The sequence below is a fragment of the Bombus fervidus genome, chromosome 5 (genome assembly GCF_041682495.2).
Source record: "Bombus fervidus isolate BK054 chromosome 5, iyBomFerv1, whole genome shotgun sequence".
Classification (NCBI taxonomy): Eukaryota; Metazoa; Arthropoda; class Insecta; order Hymenoptera; family Apidae; genus Bombus; species Bombus fervidus.
In genome coordinates, this window is record NC_091521.1 from 15,715,985 (window position 1) to 15,736,058 (window position 20,074).

Genomic DNA, 20,074 nt, shown 5'->3' on the forward strand with positions numbered 1-20,074 from the left:
GTTTTCAAAACAGCTCAACTTTCACAGTAAATGTGTAAATACTTGCATGATTAGGTCATAATTCATTCGAAACTACTCAATTTTACCTAATGAAACTTTTTTTTCTACCCTCCATCATTTCAGAGTGTAGTCTGGTTCAGTTACTCGAGACACCCTGTATATCTAGTTATATATATTTGTACATGCCATGATAAAAGAAAGTCAGTCTGAGCAAGATGGCCGGCCGGACGACTTCGGTCTTCTATTATTCTGCGTTTATTTTGCATTTTATGTTGTTAACGAGTTTTAATAACGGACAGAGATTCGGTGAAAAAGCGAAAACCCTTCACATTACCGAGGACTATGAATCTTATGGTTATAGGCAGCCTCTTGTCATAAATCGGGATGATTATTCCGATGTCAGGGAAACGTCAGCTAGTCGAACGCGTAGGGATGTTCCGCTATTTCCAAATAACAATCCAAACATCACAACGAAGGTACGATATTATATTTTAATATTTTACCAACGATCTGTTTCTTTTGATCCAGTTCGCGCAACGGCAATGCCATCGATTTATTTCCCGCATAAGATAGGTTGTTTTTGTTCTCTTATCATTCCTTGTGCATACTTGTTACTCGCCGATAAGGTGCGTTTTTAGAATTTTACGCGGCAGCTAATAAGGCCGGCATACATAGCGCTGCCTTTGTGCTTTCAACAGCGGAGAACGTAATTGCCGTATTATGTCCCTTCCGGACTAAATTTAATCAATCTTGACGAAACGGAGTAACGCGTCATGGTTGTTCTGTTATTGACACGCAGAGGTCAGTAACCGCTCTATCCGTCTCTTTTATTTTCAGTGATGGATTCTCATCTTTTTCCTCCATTTTTCATTTTTCTATTTCCTTTTTAGCGATCGACCGAACTCCATATTTCAAATAAAGCACTCCATTGATTGTTATCGAAAAACCACGGTCTTTTGTTCGTCTTGTATCGTGTCAGCTGAACGAACAGTGTCTACTGACGAATTACTCCAATTGAAATCAATGACATGTTTCATATTTATCATATTGTGTGCTCGTGAATTGGAAATAAGGTTGTCCGACGAAAAGAATACCTAGTACGACATTGCGCTCTATATTTAGCTAAATCGAAATCGTAGAAATCACTGTTATTACAATTGGTCGCAATTTCTTTTTTCCTTTGTTTGTAGTGGCTCGTCTTATCGTATTCGATAATTATTGAATTCGATAGAAGTGTACTTTGACTTCCTTTCTCGAAACTATTTTTCGTATGTTTTACGTAAAACCGATTCGAAATATTTTCGCGAAATATACGGCGTGATAAGTAAGATGAAATAGCGCAGTTTTATCTTACCTCAAGGACAGACATTTATATTAAAAAATATGAAATGTTCTGATGATACATAGTGCATAAGCAGCGTGTGACAGTTACTCATAGGTAATACGTGTCATTCCAGCGAATGCAATTAAATCCAAAGTTAGATTACAGACTAAAGTATTTGAGTGGATGACAACAAAAGAATACATATGTATTATATTAGTCAGTTAAGTTGATAAAATAAACTATATAAAAAAAGCCTACGGCATTAGTCGCTCGTATTAGCAGCTAAAATTTCAATATCTATAAATACTTTTTAATTATATATGAATTAAATCACGAATTTATATTACATATTTATCTTTTACCACGAACTCCATCTAGGGATTCAATTACTTAACAGAATAATAATTATAATAAAACTCGAGGTTTCTAATCTGGAATTTTGTAATGAATTGAAAAAAGGAAAAGTAACATTCTTTTTATATTTATATATGTTCTAATACATAATTAATTATATTAATCATTTATGTTAATCGAAATTATTTCAAAATGAAGTTAAATAAATATTTTGTTCGCAAGAAAATAATATTTTATGATCAGTAATATGTACAGAATAGATGTTAAATTAGTGAATAAATATTGGCAACGATTTTTCAGAAATTCCTTTCACTTTTTTTCACATGTGTAATGTAACCACACTGCAGAAATCCTTGAAGTTATTTAAGACCGGGGGAAGAGAAAAATAAAAAAATTACTTCGTACATTTTAGAGCTTACGATGCGAGCTGACGATATCTCTATATTTTCAAATTTGTACAATTCGTCGTAATAAATTAACGATATTCATCGCTTATCTATCACGTCATGTTAATAAATTAGACAATCTATAGTTTGTTATTAGAATCGTTACATCGTAAAAATTTTCCTCTATGTATTTTCACAGTAAAAAGTACGCGATCTTTTTCCATGAAGTGCAATATCTAATACATTTGACCTTCGTTCAAGTTTTACTGAATGGAGAAAAAATTGTATACTACATTTTTTTATATTTATATAAATCAACGTATATATACAAACAAGTTAGTGCAATGTTTTCCTCCATATCATATTTGTACTTTTCAGCTCATCCATATCTTTATCAATATTGTGACTGATGATATCTCTGATAATTTCATGTTTGGAATTAATGTTTCAACTTTCTCTTTTCCCCGCAGATCAATGCTTTAAATGATTCCCATCAACAGTTGATAGTTCACTGGGTAGGAGAAAGATCCAATGTGATAATATGCTTGGCAAGGGATAGTACACCAGTGATGAAATTGCAGAGCAGCACAGCTCCAACACCTACTAATCCTAGTGCTGTGTATATAAGTTATGATTATGGTGACACATTTGACAACATAACTGAAAAATTTCGAATTGGAGATGATCAGTATGCTACCCTGGACAAGTTTACCAATCATCCAAAATATTACAGATTTGTAAGCTCATATTTCATTAGTATTATCTTCTAATTTTCATTTACAGTTGCATAATTCATAATTATTTTATTATTATTCTAGTTTAATTTTCATTTCACTCATTTTATCGTTTTAACATGATTCAACGTTTTTTTTTTCCAGTGTATCTTTGTGGACAGTACACACAAGTTACTTTTCATTACACCGGATAATGGAGAAATGATAAATAAGGTGCGAGTACGGTTTCATCCTAGTGAAATCTCGTTTTATGAAATGGACGTTGATATTGTCCTTGCTTTGGACAAAGTCAGTCCTGTGCCCAATGTAAGTTTTGATACACTTCCGTTAAAAGTAATGTTCAGTTTAGAAAAATGATTCTTATGCTTCTATTATATTGGTTTCAGCTATGGTTATCATCGAACACTGGTTTCACGTGGATGATATTGCGTCCTTACGTAAAAGCATTCTTCTGGTCGCCCGCACCGGCTTTGATAATCGAACGCATGCATTCTGATGGAAGAAATACCGTTTACCAGATTGATTTGCAGAATAATTTACTAAAAGACTCAGTGACTCGCTTAATCGGACCGTCGACAGTGATTATATCAGAAGTGGAAGATTTTCAAATTAGAGGAGATTATAGATTTGCTACTTCAAAGAAAATAAAGGCACGTAATAAATCAAGCTTATAAAATTTTATCCTGTATATATCTTAACCAGATATACATTGCGAATAAACAAAATTTTTGCTTCGCAGAACGGAACGGAGCATTTGGATCTTTTCGTATCTTACAAGAACTTTAGCTTCGTCAAGGCCGAGTTTAATACGCCTTTGCCAATTAAGAATTATCATATAGTCGATGTTTCACATAACAGAGTTTTCGTTACGGCTTCTCACGATGAAACGCACGTCAATCTTTATATATCAGAAATTATAGATGAGAAGATGGCTACGTTCACATTATCTCTCGAGGGAATTTTTACGTTTTTCCCGAACAGTACCTGGAAAGACAGTTGGCTAAAGTAATTATCTCAATTTATCTCAAGCAAACAATTAGAAGGATAAGGAAAGAATGACCAATTCGTATGTGATTTTTTCCAGTGACGTAGCGGACGAAGCATTTACCGATCTGTACAAAGTAGAAGGTCTCCGTGGCATTTATATAGCGTCGCAAGTAAAAGGAGCACCAAAATCAGGTTCTATTGGACTTGAACATTTAGTTTCCGTGATAACATTCGATCATGGTGCGACATGGAACAGTATAAAACCACCTACTGCCAATTACGAAGGTTTCTACATACACTGCGCTAAGAATTGTTCGTTGCAGTTGAGTCAACGTTTCAGTCAGCTATATCCCGTGACAAGATCGGTATCTATTATGAGTTCGAAGTCTGCTCCTGGTATTATAATGGCTACAGGAGTGATAGGGCCAAATCTTAAAGGTCATCCTGCTCTGTACGTATCGAGAGATGCTGGCCTTACTTGGAAACAGGTCCTCAAGGACTACTACTTCTTTAACATGGGAGACCATGGTGGTCTGTTGGTAGCCGTTAAGTACTTCAAGTCACGCGGAGAAACCAAAGACATTTCTTACTCTATTGACGAAGGAGAGACCTGGCAGTCGTACGAATTCAATCAGAAAATGTTGCGCGTGTACGGACTGATGACCGAACCAGGGGAAAATACTACAGTTTTCACGATGTTTGGTTCAGGTAGCGGCCAGCATCAGTGGCTAATAATCAAGGTCGATCTGAGGAACGTGTTCGAAAGAGATTGTACCAAGGATGATTTTAAATTCTGGTCACCGACGAGTACCGATCAACCGGTGATGGCTTGCGTGTTAGGCCGAAAAGACGTCTATCAAAGAAGAGCACTGAAAGCTAATTGTTACACGGGGATGGATTATGATCGACCAATAAAGACGGAAATATGCGGATGCGATTTTAACGATTATCAGTGCGACTTTGGCTTCGTACGAACTGGGAATCCTTATCACTGTATCAGAGATAAAACCATGACTCTCTATGACCCTTATGCTGTACCGAATACCTGTGAACCTGGCGCATTTTATAATCGAACAAAGGGTTATATAAAGATAGCCGATGATGAATGCATAGGTGGCTTAGCGCGAAATTTCGAGCCGGACGAGATTCCATGCCCTATACAGGAAAAACCTGGATTCTTATTGGTAGCTCAACGTGAGCATATTTCGCGAATCAATTTATTAGACGAGAAATTGGTAACACTACCTATTCACGATTTAAAGAACGTTATAGCGATCGAGTTCGACATGAGAAACAATTGTCTGTACTGGGCGGATATTGTCAACGACACTGTAGGTAGACAGTGTTTCCAAGATGGTGTAAGTTTCCCCGAAATTCTAGTAGAAACTGACTTAAGTTCCATAGAAGGAATGGCTCTCGATTGGGTCTCTAATCTTCTGTATATCGTTGACGGCGTTAAAATGAGGATTCAGGTGATCAGAACAGACATTTCTACCATGGGAAGAATGCGAAGGACCATCCTAGGACCCAATAACTTGCAGAAACCTAGGGGAATAGCTGTTCATCCAATGAATGGGTATATGTTTTGGACCGATTGGGCTCCGGGAAATGCTTCTGTATCGAGAGCCAATCTGGATGGATCGGATGTGAAGAGATTGTTCGTGGAACCAAATGTCGAATGGCCAAATGGAATAACTATCGATCACATAGCAGAACGGATCTATTGGGTGGACGCCAGGCAGGATTACATCGGATCTAGCGACTTCGATGGAAAGAAATTCAAGAAGGTGATCTCTAAAAGTGAAAAAGTGTCACATCCGTTCGCCATAGCAGTATTCAAGGACAACATGTATTGGGATGATTGGAAGCAATCTATGATATTCGTCGCAGATAAAGATCATGGTTTCGGCATCACTTCTATCATAGGTCAATTACCTGGTCTGATGGATCTCAAAGTATTCGCGCACAGCATTCAGCAAGGTACCAACGCTTGCGTTAATAATACTTGCTCGCACATTTGTGTCGGAGCACCTCGTGGTGGTTATGTCTGTCTTTGTCCCGATGGAATGGAAATGATCAATGGCAAGTGTATGTGCCCAGGAGGAATCACCCCGTTCGCTAATTCCACGTGTCCCAGAGTAGCCAGTACGTGTGCCCCAAATCAATTCGCTTGCGCTAATGACGTATGTATTCCATCATCGTGGCGGTGCGATCGGGACAATGATTGTGGAGACAATTCGGATGAGGTCGGTTGTACGTCACAACACACCACGTGTACGCCAAACTTCGAGTGTGATGACAACAGATGTATCTCAAAGCATTGGGTCTGCGACTTCGATCACGACTGTAAGGATGGTAAAGACGAGATGAATTGCAACTATCCGCAATGTACGGAATCACAGTTCAGGTGCGCAAACGGTAGATGCATATCACACAGATGGCGCTGCGACAACGAGAACGATTGCCGAGACGGTTCCGATGAGAAGAACTGCAGCAAGAAGGTATTCCCCGGCACATGCAGATCCGACGAGTTCCTTTGCAAAACAGACGGAAGTTGTATCCCAGCTAGTTGGAAGTGCGATGGCGAACCAGACTGTGAAGACGGAGGAGACGAGAATGAATGTAGCGAGATGGTCTGCGAACAGTGGCAGTTCACGTGCAATTTGTCGCATACTAAATATCGTTGCATATACAGTTCATGGCTTTGCGACGGGGACAAAGACTGCGCCGATGGTTCTGACGAGGTTAACTGTACCACTCAGCAACCACCGTCATTGGCACCAATTCTCCCTAACAGCCCTTGCAATAATTGGATGTTTATGTGTAATAACAAGAAGTGCGTGCCATACTGGTGGAAATGTGACAGCGTAGACGACTGTGGAGACGACTCGGATGAGATGGGTTGTGGTAACGAGGATGTTGAGGAATGGACGGTGGTATATCCTACGGAACAGGCTAAGGTCTGTAGGGAACATCAGTTCCAGTGCTTGAACGGCGATTGTATACAAGATTCGTGGGTTTGCGATGGCTCCAGTGATTGTACTTCTGGCGAGGATGAGCTGCACTGTGGGGACAGTGATCAGCCTTCCTGCAGAGAAGATCAATTCACGTGTCGCATGGACGGCGCGTGTATTCCCATAAGGAGCGTTTGTAACGGCGTGGAGGAATGTCCAGATGGTAGCGACGAGTTAGGTTGCTCCGGAGAACAGCACTCCAGCCCGGCAGCCACGCCATCTTGTTTCTTTGGCTTGTTCCCTTGCGACGAGATACGATGCTTCCCTCTGGCATCGTACTGCGATGGTAAACAGGATTGCGTGGATGGTTTCGACGAGAGCAATTGCGAGAAAAATAGTTCCCGTGTTTACCAGGTGCTTGTGATGGGAGTGGACGAGCGATCGGTCACTGCTACCAGTTTGTTCTTATATTGGTGGATGCCATTGCCCACCAACGTCAGTTTCGAGTTTCTACCTTCGATAGCGTACGCTGTACCTGGAGCGAATTGGACCAATGCTAGTCACTGGATCGAAGAAATGGAGTATCAATTTAACAATCTTAAACCATATACTCGTTACAATATGACAGTTCACGTTAGAATAAAGGGCCAGACCACGTCATTCCCGCCAGCCAAATATTTAATCGCTACTACGGGCGAAGGTGTCCCATCAGAACCTTGGAACGTCACCGTGACACAGAAAAATGGAACCACTGTAGAGGTCACCTGGAAACCACCACTGCATCCGAATGGACCTATCACCGGTTACGAAGGATTCGTAACGCCACCTATACCACCTGTACGGTTCTTCAGGCAAAAGACTTCCGCTTTATTAGACATGCCATTCGAGGCAGGAAAGAATTATTCATTCTGGGTAATAGCAAAGAATAAGGAACGAGAGTCTGCCTCGTCCAACGTGGCAACTTTAATCTTCGATGGATCCACTAATATCGACAATATCGAGGATCTTAAAGTGGAGGCGGTCACCAATCACTCAGTGACTCTGTCATGGAAGAAGATGAAAGATGTGTCCTATGTCATTACTCCGAGAGGTCCGACGAAATACCCTGTACTACCGCCGACTTTCGAGACGGAGAATCGCGTGGAGATACTGAAACTAGCTCCAGGAACTATGTATAGTTTTGAAGTTGGTGCCAAGAGGAAGAACTACGTTGGCAAGACAAAGACTGTTACCGCAACCACGGAGGGCACTCCTTTACCGACTGTCACGAACCTGGTTGCGCAATTAGTGAAACCGCATGGAACGTCGGTAAAGCTTACTTGGGATCCGCCCAAAAGCACCAGGAAAATCAAATGGCAGTATGGAATTCATTATGCAGTGAAAATGAAGGAATTTTTCCAAAGTAATAGCCTTGTAATTTAAATCGTAAACATGGAACGATCGGCAATTATTTGAATCATTAGTTGAAAATTAATTGTATTTTCAGAATATAGGTATTTAACGACAAACCTGTCAGCGACTATCAAAGAACTGGAAGCCTGTGAGTCTTATGTGTTTGCGGTGGGCGTGAACGGAGATTATGGCGCTGGGCCATTGAGTCAACCAGTCTCGGTATTCACACATTTCAATCAACGGGCTCCGCCAAAGAAACTAAAAGTTACTCCAACAGAGAGACTAGATACCATAATTATTTCCTGGAGCGCAAGTTGTCCTAACATCGACGAGCCAATTAGATATACGGTGAATAAGAAATTTCAACGATATAAATTATTGCACTATATCTTTCCCTTGAATTGAAAGAATATCCTTGCTATATCTTAAAATTAATTTTGAGAAGCTACCTAAGTATTCGTTTGTTTAAAAGTTATTACTTTTAAAATTACAGATCACCGTAACAGAATCGACGCTCAAAAAGCATTTTGTAGTGACTTTGCCAGCGACGAACGAATCTGTTATGAAGCATACATTCAACTCGATTAAACACGGTGGCAAGTATCAAATAACGATATCCACGGATGTCGAGAACGCTCTACCCAGTCAACCGGTTTTCTACACGGCACCAGACATTCCACCTCCTCATCAAGTGAAGGTTCTGTATGACGAGCAGCGCTTTGTTGTTTACTGGCAAGAACACGATTTACCAGATGCTATGAGAGACGAGAAGTATCATTACGAGGTTTTGGTGGTGGAAGGATCACACGTAATGAACGATTCGATCGCCAAGATATATAAAAGCGATCAGCCACCGTACATATACAAAGATGTGAAACCGGATACCATTTACTCGTTTGCTATTCGTTTAGTCACTGAGGAAGGCTACCAGAGTCCTCTGAGCGAAGTGTTTAGCACCGTACATAGCGCGGGTAATTATCTGAATATAGTTATAGTCGTTGATTTTAATAACAAACTATCGTAAATTTTACTTTTACGTACAAGCTTAAGAAATGCGATATTTAAAATATGGGGCACCTCACCGATTTCGCCGAGTGTTAAAATACGTTGCTGTATTCGGTTTGTAATATATTCATTTCATATGATTATCATATTTCAAATGACTTATTCAATATCGACGAGGTGTCACTGTTATTAAATAATTACCAAAAAATTATCTAACAAATATTAATTTAATTAATTTAATTTTAAGCAATTTAGTGTAATTAATAAGAAATTAATCTTTTTAGAACTATCATCGTTACCAGTGACTATAGATACGGCTAACATTATTTCGTATGCGATAACAACCTTTTTCCTGATCTTTGCTTTGGGATCTGCGTTGGCATACTTTATCGTTAGACACAGAAGATTACCCAATAGTTTCACACAATTTGCTAATAGCCACTACGATACTAGACGCGGGCAGGCCACCTTCCCCGGTACCACAGACGGCTTAGGTGAGTCTACAATCCATTTAACAGTATAATTTAATGCTAGAAAATGTAAGATATTCAAAATTTTCAATTTTTCAATTTCAGAAGAAGAAGACAGTCCCGTGATCCGAGGTTTCTCCGATGATGAGCCATTAGTAATAGCATAAGCTCGCGAAAAGTATCACACATAACAACATAACACTCTCACACTACGAAGTATAAACAGGTACATTACACTCTCTCTATATATATATAGAATATATATTATATATATATATAAAATTCGTATTATATATATATATATAAAATATAAGTATACATAATAATTAAATATTAGGAGAAATGTGCCAACACACTATTGATACGAAAATGTTCGAGATAAGAGACGACCTGGTCATAAAAGTAGAAAGCTTTTATGAAAGTGGCTCAAGACTGACATACACACACGTATACACACGCGTATACACACACATGCACACAATACTATATTCGTAGAAAGTAAACCAAGATTGATCGAGAGCTCTTCGGAACACTTACATGAAAGGTTTGTGACTATAACGTGAGAGAAAAATATCACATGATCCTCTGTTTGTAGAGTACTATTATACGTGTACATGTTATATACATAGATTTGATTAAGTATACGGATGATTAAGTTTACGTCATACCGGTGGGCCATAAGATAAAGATGGAAAGTGTTGTTTGTTTAATATCTATATAAAGGTAAGACAAAAAGACGTGAGAGTAAGAAATGACAAGAGGTAGAAAAAAAAAAAAAAAAATGAAAGAGAATTTGTATATATCGGAAATATTTTGTAACTGCCCAACAATTTTAAGCTTTTTCGAAAGATGCCATATATGACATTTACTATTGCATTTGTACTATATGTATAATGAGAGAAAATCGTTTCATAATTTGATCAATGATTTTATTATATGGTTTGCATTACTTTTCTTTATTTTCTATGATATAACATCGTGTAAGGCTCGTTTTCTCAAACGCGGAGTTCCAGTCTCTCAATCAACGCAAAATATTTTGTCCCATTATACAGCAATTAATGTCAGAAAATTAGAGGCTACTTTTATAACGAAATCATACAGCAACTATGTGACAAAATCAGAGGCTACTTTCGCATTTGAAATACTCGTTATTAGCTCCGCTGTTTTGTAATAAATCCTTTTTCTTCTCTTTGTATACACACGACGTTAACACGAATGAGCTTGTTCATAGTGATGACTAATTATAATATGATCGTATACGTTTACAAAACAGTCAGGACAAAAGCTTGTGACGATGGTGAAAGTTCCGTTAGCGATAGAAAAGACAAAAAATTAGAAAGACGAAAAGAATAAAAATAATAATGGTTGTGTCTTCGCATTAAAACAATTTGTGATTGAGAAGCATTTACTTTTAAATGATTGTGGTCGCTATAGTTCGATGAGAAGAAAGAAAAAGAAGTAAAGAGAAGCCAGTTTGGATCGTTACAAGGCAGGCAGGGTTTATAGATGGCACTATTAGATGCATGCGAAACTCGAAATATGTGCTGCTTATTTTTAACTATTTTTTTTAGTGGAGATGTTATGTAAACGGAAGTGATGGTAGCACGATTATGAAATTACCTGTGCTATCATAGATTTGTAAATAACGAATACTTGTTACTCGATCAGCTAAAAAGAGAGAAAGAGAGAGAGAGAAAGAGAGAGAGAGAGAGAGAGAAAGTGTGAAAGAAGAGAGAAAATATGTATCTTGAAAATATGTTCGGCTTTTTTACGCGATAAAGCCGAAGGTTTAGTATAAGCACGCAAGCTTGTCATTTTTTTTAATTTTCGAGGTTGTCCTAAGTAAATTTTCTATTTCATTCCAATGAAATGAATCTGTGAACACTGTATAATTTTTCAGAAGTGAGATTAAGATCAACTTTTGTTTGGTGCACAGAGTGTTGGAAGAAGGTAGTTTAGAAATTAAGAAATCAGTAGCGAAGAGCATTATTAAATGGATAATTTCATCGTTATATTTTTTAACAAGTAGCAATCTTATTTTTATGAAGCATGATATCATTAATAATATTATAATAGTATTGTTAATATTATAGTATCAATAACAATATTAATATGAAATTTAACATTAATTTAATATTTTTTAATCTTAGTAGTACTATGAAGATTTAACAGATTTAACATTACCTCTTTTCACATCCTGTGCAGAATTCTTTTACGAAATTCTCTCAGATCATTTTACAAGAAGACTTTGCATCGAATCTTTTCTCAAACGATTCTTTGATGGTTTAATGCTCAACAGAGACAAGACGCGAGATACGTGGATAAGTTATTCGTCATCACCTAGGTTCATGTGAACAAGAAGCGTTCTAGCAATATTATCGAGATCTATTCTATCTATTGTAAAGACACAAAAATCAAGGTTTGTGTTAATCGAGGTCCGTTTACATTAATCTCAAGTGCACTGTTCTGAAAATTTTCGTAATCGTAACACGACAATATTTTATATTCTAAAATCGCTATTGTTAGCTATTTATCGAGTTTGCGAAATGATTTTACAGTCATGGCCTTTTCGAACACGTGTCGTTTTTAAAAGAGATATTCTCGATGTTTTTTATATTATCCGTCTTGACTATGGTATTCGTTCGGTAATCGATTAAGCATTTTTAAACAATAGTTAAAAGACAATTAAATAAAAAGACAAAAAAAGATATATCACTGTGTAAAACGACGAAAGATTGCCGGATCGAGTGCTAAGAGATTAAAAAAAGAAGAAGGATTCCAGCAAATTCATAACATACGTGACGCGAAACAAAAGAGTGGAGAGCGAAATATTTGGCGAGAGCGACGATGTCGAATGAAACGTAGGTTGTACGTGTAAATCTCAAGGGTTATATAGGAATATAACAGTGATATATACATAATATATAAATATCTATCCGTATACATATAATATATTTGCGTGTAAATAAATGAATTTAAGGCATATGATTATGATAATCTTATTTTACTAATTTTCTACCATTGTTCCTTTCCATCTGAAGTAAACAAAGGATGATATTAAAAATAAAAAAGACGTGAAAATTTCATCTTTTCAATTTTTAAACGTGGCAATCACCGTTCGTTTCTTTTCTTTTTTAATTTCCAATACAACGGACAATTTGAAATACACCGACGGAGAAAAGAGATTATTAAAAAATTGCTATTTGTATTCGAATATTAAGAACTTCTTTACTCTATACATTTCTTAGTATGTTTTTAACAATCATTAAAATCGTTCTGCGTCTTAATATCTCAACTAAATTAATATCTGCCAGTAGGGAAACGAAGAAATAATACAGACGTTTCTATCCGAGGACTGGTTCTCGGGTAATTTGTAAAACGAGTTTGTCATCGCTCTACTTTTTTTGGCAATGCAACGGAATGGTAACGTTTCCGCCGATTGTCAAACTCTCTGGCCGAACTTCCGTTCTCCATTTCAGCCGGAAACGATGAAATTACCAAAATCAGTAAAGAAACTACAATACATGCTTCTTCAATTAACGAAACGTTAGTTTCAGTGTACTATTTCGTATACAAAAGAAATTATAGGAAGAACCTAATTATCAAGAATGATATTCTAAGAAGGATACAATATACACAAGTATCTACTCGATTAACTTTTACTACTCTGAACCCACCATACGATGTTTATCCTGGAATTACCTAATTTTGATTAAACTATAAGTCAGTGACCATTCGCTTCTGACGCTATTAATGGAACGTCTATCTAGAATTATTATCCAAAAAAGTTGACAAATTCGATAGAGGTCGTATAAGAGGCCGTATTAAATAACGAAAGATATCTTTCTGGATTTTTAAAACAGAAAATAAGATAAAGCGACGACTGCTTCGATTTACCCAAAAAGCGATTTCATCTTCGATCAGCTTCGAACTTCCACCAAACTCGTATACACGTGTGATTTCAAAGATAAAATAAAAGCAAATATAAGTTGCTTAAATCCTCTCAGACACAGCAACTATTAGGTCGTCCGAAAAGTTTCTTTCGTTTTATAAGGAAATAATGGATGCACATTTTCCATTTTATATTATTTTATCGAATTACGTATGACCAAGTTTGTTCTATGGAAATAAAGATCACAACGTTCGACGGATTAGGTTTCATGTTTGTATAAAGATGCGTCGCTGTAAAACGCGTGTCTGTAAAAGGAAGATACTTTCCGGACAAGCTAACAAATCCAGAAGTTGGATTAAACTCAATGAAACGTAGATCAGAGTCGTTTATCTCCGCTTAAAAGCTTGCGCTTTTGTTCGACGTATGGAGGAGTTTCGAAAATTCAACATTGGCATCGCGTTCGATGCGTCGTTACGCTACGGGACGCCTGTGAACATGGCAGAAATGTGGGCTACGCACGTGCAAATGTACCGTAATAATAATTGTTTCCTTAATTACAGCCACGGCGTATGATTATGCGTACGGTTCGTTCGTCGCGTTCTTTTTTCACGAAGATCGCGCCGCTGCTAGAAAAATTGGTTCCTTCGGAACCGTTTCGACGACGTACGGATGCGGGCAATGATTCATCGAGATCAGTTAACGTGTCTCTTTGAAATTGCGCGTGAAAGTACGACGGGTTTGCAGCGATGAGATCATCGAGAGATGAAGCATGGAATCGCGTAGGTGACCATGTGGTTCGCGTTAAAATTCCCAGTCTTTTCGTAGTATTTTCTCGTCGACGAACGAATTTAAGTGACGTTGCAAGCGATTCGAGGGATTTGTGTCGGGAAATATGCGACCAAGCGTTGCTTAGCATAGGACGATAATCGAAGCGAAAATGTTCATGGATTTATAGGTTTTATGGTGCGAGAATACAGAGAACGCATATAATATGGAAAAATAAGGAAAGTATCGAAACGAAAGTGATCGACTTGTGACGATATTTAAGAAATGAAATCGATCTTTATCTAAGTTCTATTCCTTTATGTTCATGAAGTTAATGGAAATATAAATTTACACGGAGACTCGTAGTCTAGTGATTATAATTTGTAGCGCGAATGTGTCAAGTGTGAGCAGGTTTCTTAATTTTTAATTGGACGGTATTAGTTGTAATAAGATGTAGAGATGTTATATTCATGGGAAGCTGTTTCATTTGAAATTCCATTTAATTTCAACTTAGTTAACACCTTCTTCAATTAATAAATAACACCTCCGACTCGTAGTTGGTCATTTGCAAAGTGTAATTGCCACTTGATAAAATAATTACGTGCCCGTCACGCCTTATACAGTCAAGATAATAGCGATCAACGAACAATTTAAGTACACAGTATCTATATTCATGACGTACGGGCAAATCGTTGTGTAATTCGTGTAAGACTTGTTCGAAGAATTATTTGAACCGTCGGTGTTAAATTGAAGCGAAGTAACAGTAATGTGCCGGTGATATTAAAACGGCATGAACAATTTCGAGGTAATGGAAAAAATTGTGCGTTGAAGATAGAAAATTTATAGTTCTTTTCAATTACACGCACACAAACACATATAATTTACAAGTTACATTATAATATAATTAATAATTTCCGATCGTCCGAAATCGTTGCATGTGCATCAATCGTTAAAAAAATGTTAAATCAAAGTTCAGATGGAAACGAGCTGAGATACACGTTTGAAGCGGTTGAGGGATTTTTAGCGATAAAATGTAAATTACGAGCAGAACGCTGAGACTCGCAATGTCTCTGCCGTTGCGCTGACATCGTTCCCTATCCTGGTATTGAAATCACTCTGAACTCCGAACCATGCGTTTCCTGATATGCGTAACGCTATATGTTATGCTATAAAAATAGATGGAGCGCTTTGCGTCATTTCTTTTCCTTTCCCTCTTCTTCTTCTTTTTTCTATCTTCATAAAGAAAATGTTTCCCAAAATTGCGATCTTGTTGTGAAAAAATGTGCATAGAAACATCGATAGAGATCGTTAAAAGACTAACTAATTATTTTACGATCGACTTTAACCATCACAATCGTCATTGATATTTGCGTTAATTGGTACTCGAGTTACGATTATTTTGTAATCGCGTCTAGCTATTATAATTTTATTTGTTTTTACAATTCTTCTGGTTCGCGAGTTCACTGTAGAATGTTCATTATCTTCTTTTACACTCTATTACCGTCATTTATCGACTTGTTTCTCTGTTATTTCTACCCGTACACTGTTCCCGTTTTACTTTTAAAATTCCGTCCAGATGATCCGACAGTTTTTCCCCGTTTCTTACGTTCGTATTCCAGTTGATTATTATTTCGTTGCAGTTTCATTTATTATACTTATTATCCATCGATAACGAGCATCGAGAAGATCGCAAATGATCGTAGACGGGCTCATTAACGCGGCAACTAGACGATTGGAATCCTATCGAGAAAATGGAACGAGTTTCAGTTGTAAAACGATCGACCAGGAGCCATGAATTTAATTGCCGAGCAAATAGCTGCGCACTGGAGAACAATGGGCCGTTCGATGCGAACAGTTACGGGAAATTAGCCCGTTAACATAGCGGATTAACATGTTACAACGTTAAAGCGTTAGCGCTTACAGCGAACGACAGGCACCTCGCGCCTCGCTCGAGTTTCCCGGTTTCGGTACAAATCGTTTCAAAGCTTTCCTTAATTGAACGCGCGGCTGTGAATTAAAGCGAAACGTTAACACGTCGGAAGTTGTCTTTCCTGGCAGCGAAGGAGAGAGAAAGGGAGAAGAAAGTATCGTTGAATTTTAAGCATCTTTTCGCGTCTTGCGTTATGATACAGCGAGTATCTTGATCTTATCGTTGCTTGTGTCAAGATGGAGAACAGGAAGCGATCTTGAACGCGGCTACAGGAAGAAAGTTGTACATTTAAATGAAATAATACGGAACTGTAGGTTGAAATCGAAGTTGGTAAAAACGTTGAATTTTTGTATTTCAAAGACTACGGAAATGAGGAAACGAGGCGAACTATCGATCGCACCCTTTCGGTATTGAAAAAAGGCGACAAAGAAGATTCTCTCGGCAAGGATTAATCCGAGCCGAGAAAAGATCCGAATTTGTATCTAAGAAATATTTCAACCGAACGATGTTTCGGAAGATTTAAGATGGAAATACACGATGGTGGTCGCTGGTAACGTTCAGCGGTGCGTGCGGTTTTAAACGAGCAAAGTAATAATACAGAGAAGACGAACAAAGCGACAGATAATATCCCTAAAGTTGTGGGGAATAGAATACACAGATCTTAAAATATACTTTTCCATCAGCGTTTTATCTCGGATACTTGGCGCTATACTTTGCCCATCGCGTTTTTCAATCTCCGCTAAACTGCTGATGTCGCTCATCGAAGGCTTCTAAACCCAAGAGATCAGCTTGCCGGTAACCGCGCAAACCGAAACAGCCTTTCCTATGCAACGACCATTAGGTCACAACGAACAATAGGTGGAAAAAAATTGATCGATCGAGAAAGCAGGAACGCGAATACGTTCAAATAGCAGTGAGCGTGCAATTGCACGGCGATTCTGAATATCGACACGAATCTCCGCTTTCGAGGCAGCGGTATTAGCCGCGTGAATGGTGTTACCGGTTAAACGGGAGAATCGTGGGAACGAGAGGCGAATGAAACAGACCTAGAAAGAGGAGGAGGAGCAGCAGCAGCAGCAGCAGGAGAAGGAGCAGGAGGATGAAGAAAGGGAAGAAGGAAAGAGGAAAAAGACGAAGAGGACATGGTGAAAGAAATACGGTCGGTAGGGAGAAGGTCTTCTCCGCCGCAAGCAACGAGGATATCGCGATCGTGAATAGCAAGGACACGAACAGCGTTCGCGAGTAGCTTCCCAGTGAAAGAAGGGATATCCGAGTCCCCACTATTAAATGGCTCGACTCTGACGCGGCAAGGAGAAGCTACATCGGGGGCGGTAGAATACCACCAGCCTCAGTGCAATTTCGACACTCGTCTCGCAGTCAGTTGTCACAAAAGGGCGATCGTTTTATGATCTTGTCCGACTTTTGCTTCGATTTTACGATCTTTGAAACGTGAGAGAAAGGTATGCACCACCGAAGGATGGTGACAGAGGGTGAAGGCGTTTGATGGACGCGCGAAGAACCACGGCACGCCGTTGAAGTTGCCGAAGAAACAGATAAAAGATGCGCCAGATCGTTTAAAGAGAAATTGTAGGATTTCGATGTGGAAGAGAAGCGCGTTTTCTTTCGCGAAGAATCTACATTTCCGGATGAAACTGCTGAAGAGACCGGATCGAAGGATGAGCGAAGATAGAACTGTTTAGAGAGAAACTCCAAGGCTACGCTTTTGGCGAGCAACTGGAACGCGTGGAAGAAGTTGGAAGGAAGAGTTTGTTTAAAGAGAAATTGAATCGTAAACTCGCGATCGACTACGGCTATTTGGCGAGGTACCGAAGAATATCGTAAACGAAGGAACAGTCTAGATAAGAACAGAGAGATTTTTCTCCAAAGGGTTAGATTTCTGCGACACTCCGTGGTGAAACACGGCTGTCCGAAAGAGAGACAAAACGTTGGAAGATGTGGTCGGAGATCATCGGAGAACGATTCTCGGCAAGGATAAAAGGGTAAAGTTGCACAACAGGATATTACGAAAGAATTTTTGCATGAAATTTGAAGGGAATAGGATAGAGTCGTATTACGGTCGGAAAAGAAGAAATTAGAAGATGTAAACATTCGAACGATCGTGAGCAAATCGTTTAGCAAATTGGACAGTACAGCGGAGATCGGTAGCCTAACGTAATTGCCTTAAGCACAGGTTCTAGCGTACCGATAAAAGATAATTAGCTTACCGATAAAAAATTGAAAGGAGTAACTTGACTTGCAAAAACATCGATAGGAAGAGAAAGTAAGTAAAGAACAGCATCTCTAACAAGCTGATTGCCACGAATCTCGACAGATTTCAATTACAAATAAAAGAACCGTTTTGTGTAAGAAACTATTACGATCGAGCGTCGTTATTTTTATTTTGACCATCGAGAGGCTGGCAGAAGCGCCGTATAAAGCGATAAAAATAGAAAAGAATTGTAAACGAAGACTCGTAAAAGTCAGGCTTCGATCGACGCGAAAGGATTTGACAGCGAAATAGGAACGAACTGTTTGAGTTTGCATTTTCGTGGAAAAGATCGAGAAGCAGCGGACGGTGAAGGAAGTGACCTGGTCAGAGGATTCTTCTTCAATGACGAACTTCCACAAAATTGAACGTTTCCTGTGATTTTACTGGAGCACGAACGACCGTGTCCACGAACATGCAAGACCTCTTTGATGGCACGCAATGACACAAAACGCGTATTTATTTCTTCGTCGATTAGCGTGTCTACCTAGAAACGCGTCGTGCCGGAAGCCCATTGCAGAATCATCAACGTCTCTTCGATTCGAACATATCTCGGTCACAGAATCAATCTGTCATACATAATTGAACGAAACAAGGAGCGTATTGCTCCTTTTTCGATATTCCTTTGATTTCTTTCCTTTGACAAGATAATAGGAAAGACGATCTCTTCGGTTCGAATAGAACGTGACGAAGGATCGAGGATTTATCAGACACGTGACGCATACGCTGGAAAATGATCAAAGAGGAAGGACATAGTTATTTCTGCGATGTTTCTCTGCTTTCTTGCATCTGCGGTATTCTAAAGTCGTGATACTTTTCCAGGGAAATTGTTAGAAAATCTGATCTTTCCAGATCGAGCAGACGCGTTCGAAAGATCGACGATCTGTCGCAAACGATCCAACGACTCGTTACGAAGAGAAAAAGAATGTCGCGATTCTAAGATCGCGTCTCCAGTGAAATAATCGATAAATAGAATCCTTCGATCCGAAACAGAACACGATCGAAGGATCAACGATCCATCACACGCGATCGATCGAGAAGCGAAAGGAAAGAGAAGAAAAACGCTACTACCTTCGTAATGTTTCCTTGATTTCTTACATCCAACACGACTTCAAGATCGCTCCGCGACAAAAATAATTGAAAAACATAATTCCACGCAACTTTCCTAGGCGTTAGTCTTGGAACAGCAACGATCGGATCGATAAGAGCAGATGGATGGCGAGAGACTCGAAAAGACAGCCGCCGGAAGAGAAGAGAAAAAACGACGAATGGTCGGAGAGGAGTAAAAACGACACCGGAGGAGTCGGTCGAATCAGAGAAAGCAGCAAGAAACGATTCGAAGCGCAAAAAGGGATGAATCGTTTCGGAGCTTATGAGGCGTGAAACCAAGATCGCGAATCTCTTCAGCAAGTGGTTGGTTTACGGACGTGCGGATAGAAACGGTAAGAATATCAGCGGAGTACATAGGGAGGAGACTCGTACGTTATGAGGCGAGGATGATCGTCGAGCAAGTCGACAAGTTGGAAACGAAGCGAGTGTTATAGTTGGACAGGCGAAGAAGAAACAACAACTGCAAGTTGAAGTTCTATTTAAGCTCGAAGAGAATATTTGAACG

At 38.8% G+C, this 20,074-nt stretch overlaps 2 protein-coding genes across 2 annotated transcripts in view; one reads left to right on the top strand and one right to left on the bottom strand.

The window, feature by feature from the left end:
• The window catches only part of Wbp2 (WW domain binding protein 2), a 133,451-nt gene that overhangs the window by 93,761 nt on the left and 19,616 nt on the right, over nucleotides 1–20,074 (bottom strand). The gene's annotated exons all lie outside the window — the stretch shown is intronic.
• LOC139987752 (sortilin-related receptor) lies at nucleotides 193–11,307 on the top strand. The gene is made up of 10 exons (XM_072004362.1): nucleotides 193–476; nucleotides 2,535–2,801; nucleotides 2,943–3,104; nucleotides 3,185–3,448; nucleotides 3,538–3,803; nucleotides 3,883–8,141; nucleotides 8,226–8,479; nucleotides 8,625–9,102; nucleotides 9,421–9,630; nucleotides 9,712–11,307. The coding sequence occupies exons 1-10, from the start codon at nucleotides 216–218 to the stop codon at nucleotides 9,771–9,773; spliced, it is 6,483 nt and encodes a 2,160-aa protein (XP_071860463.1). The 5' UTR covers nucleotides 193–215; the 3' UTR covers nucleotides 9,774–11,307.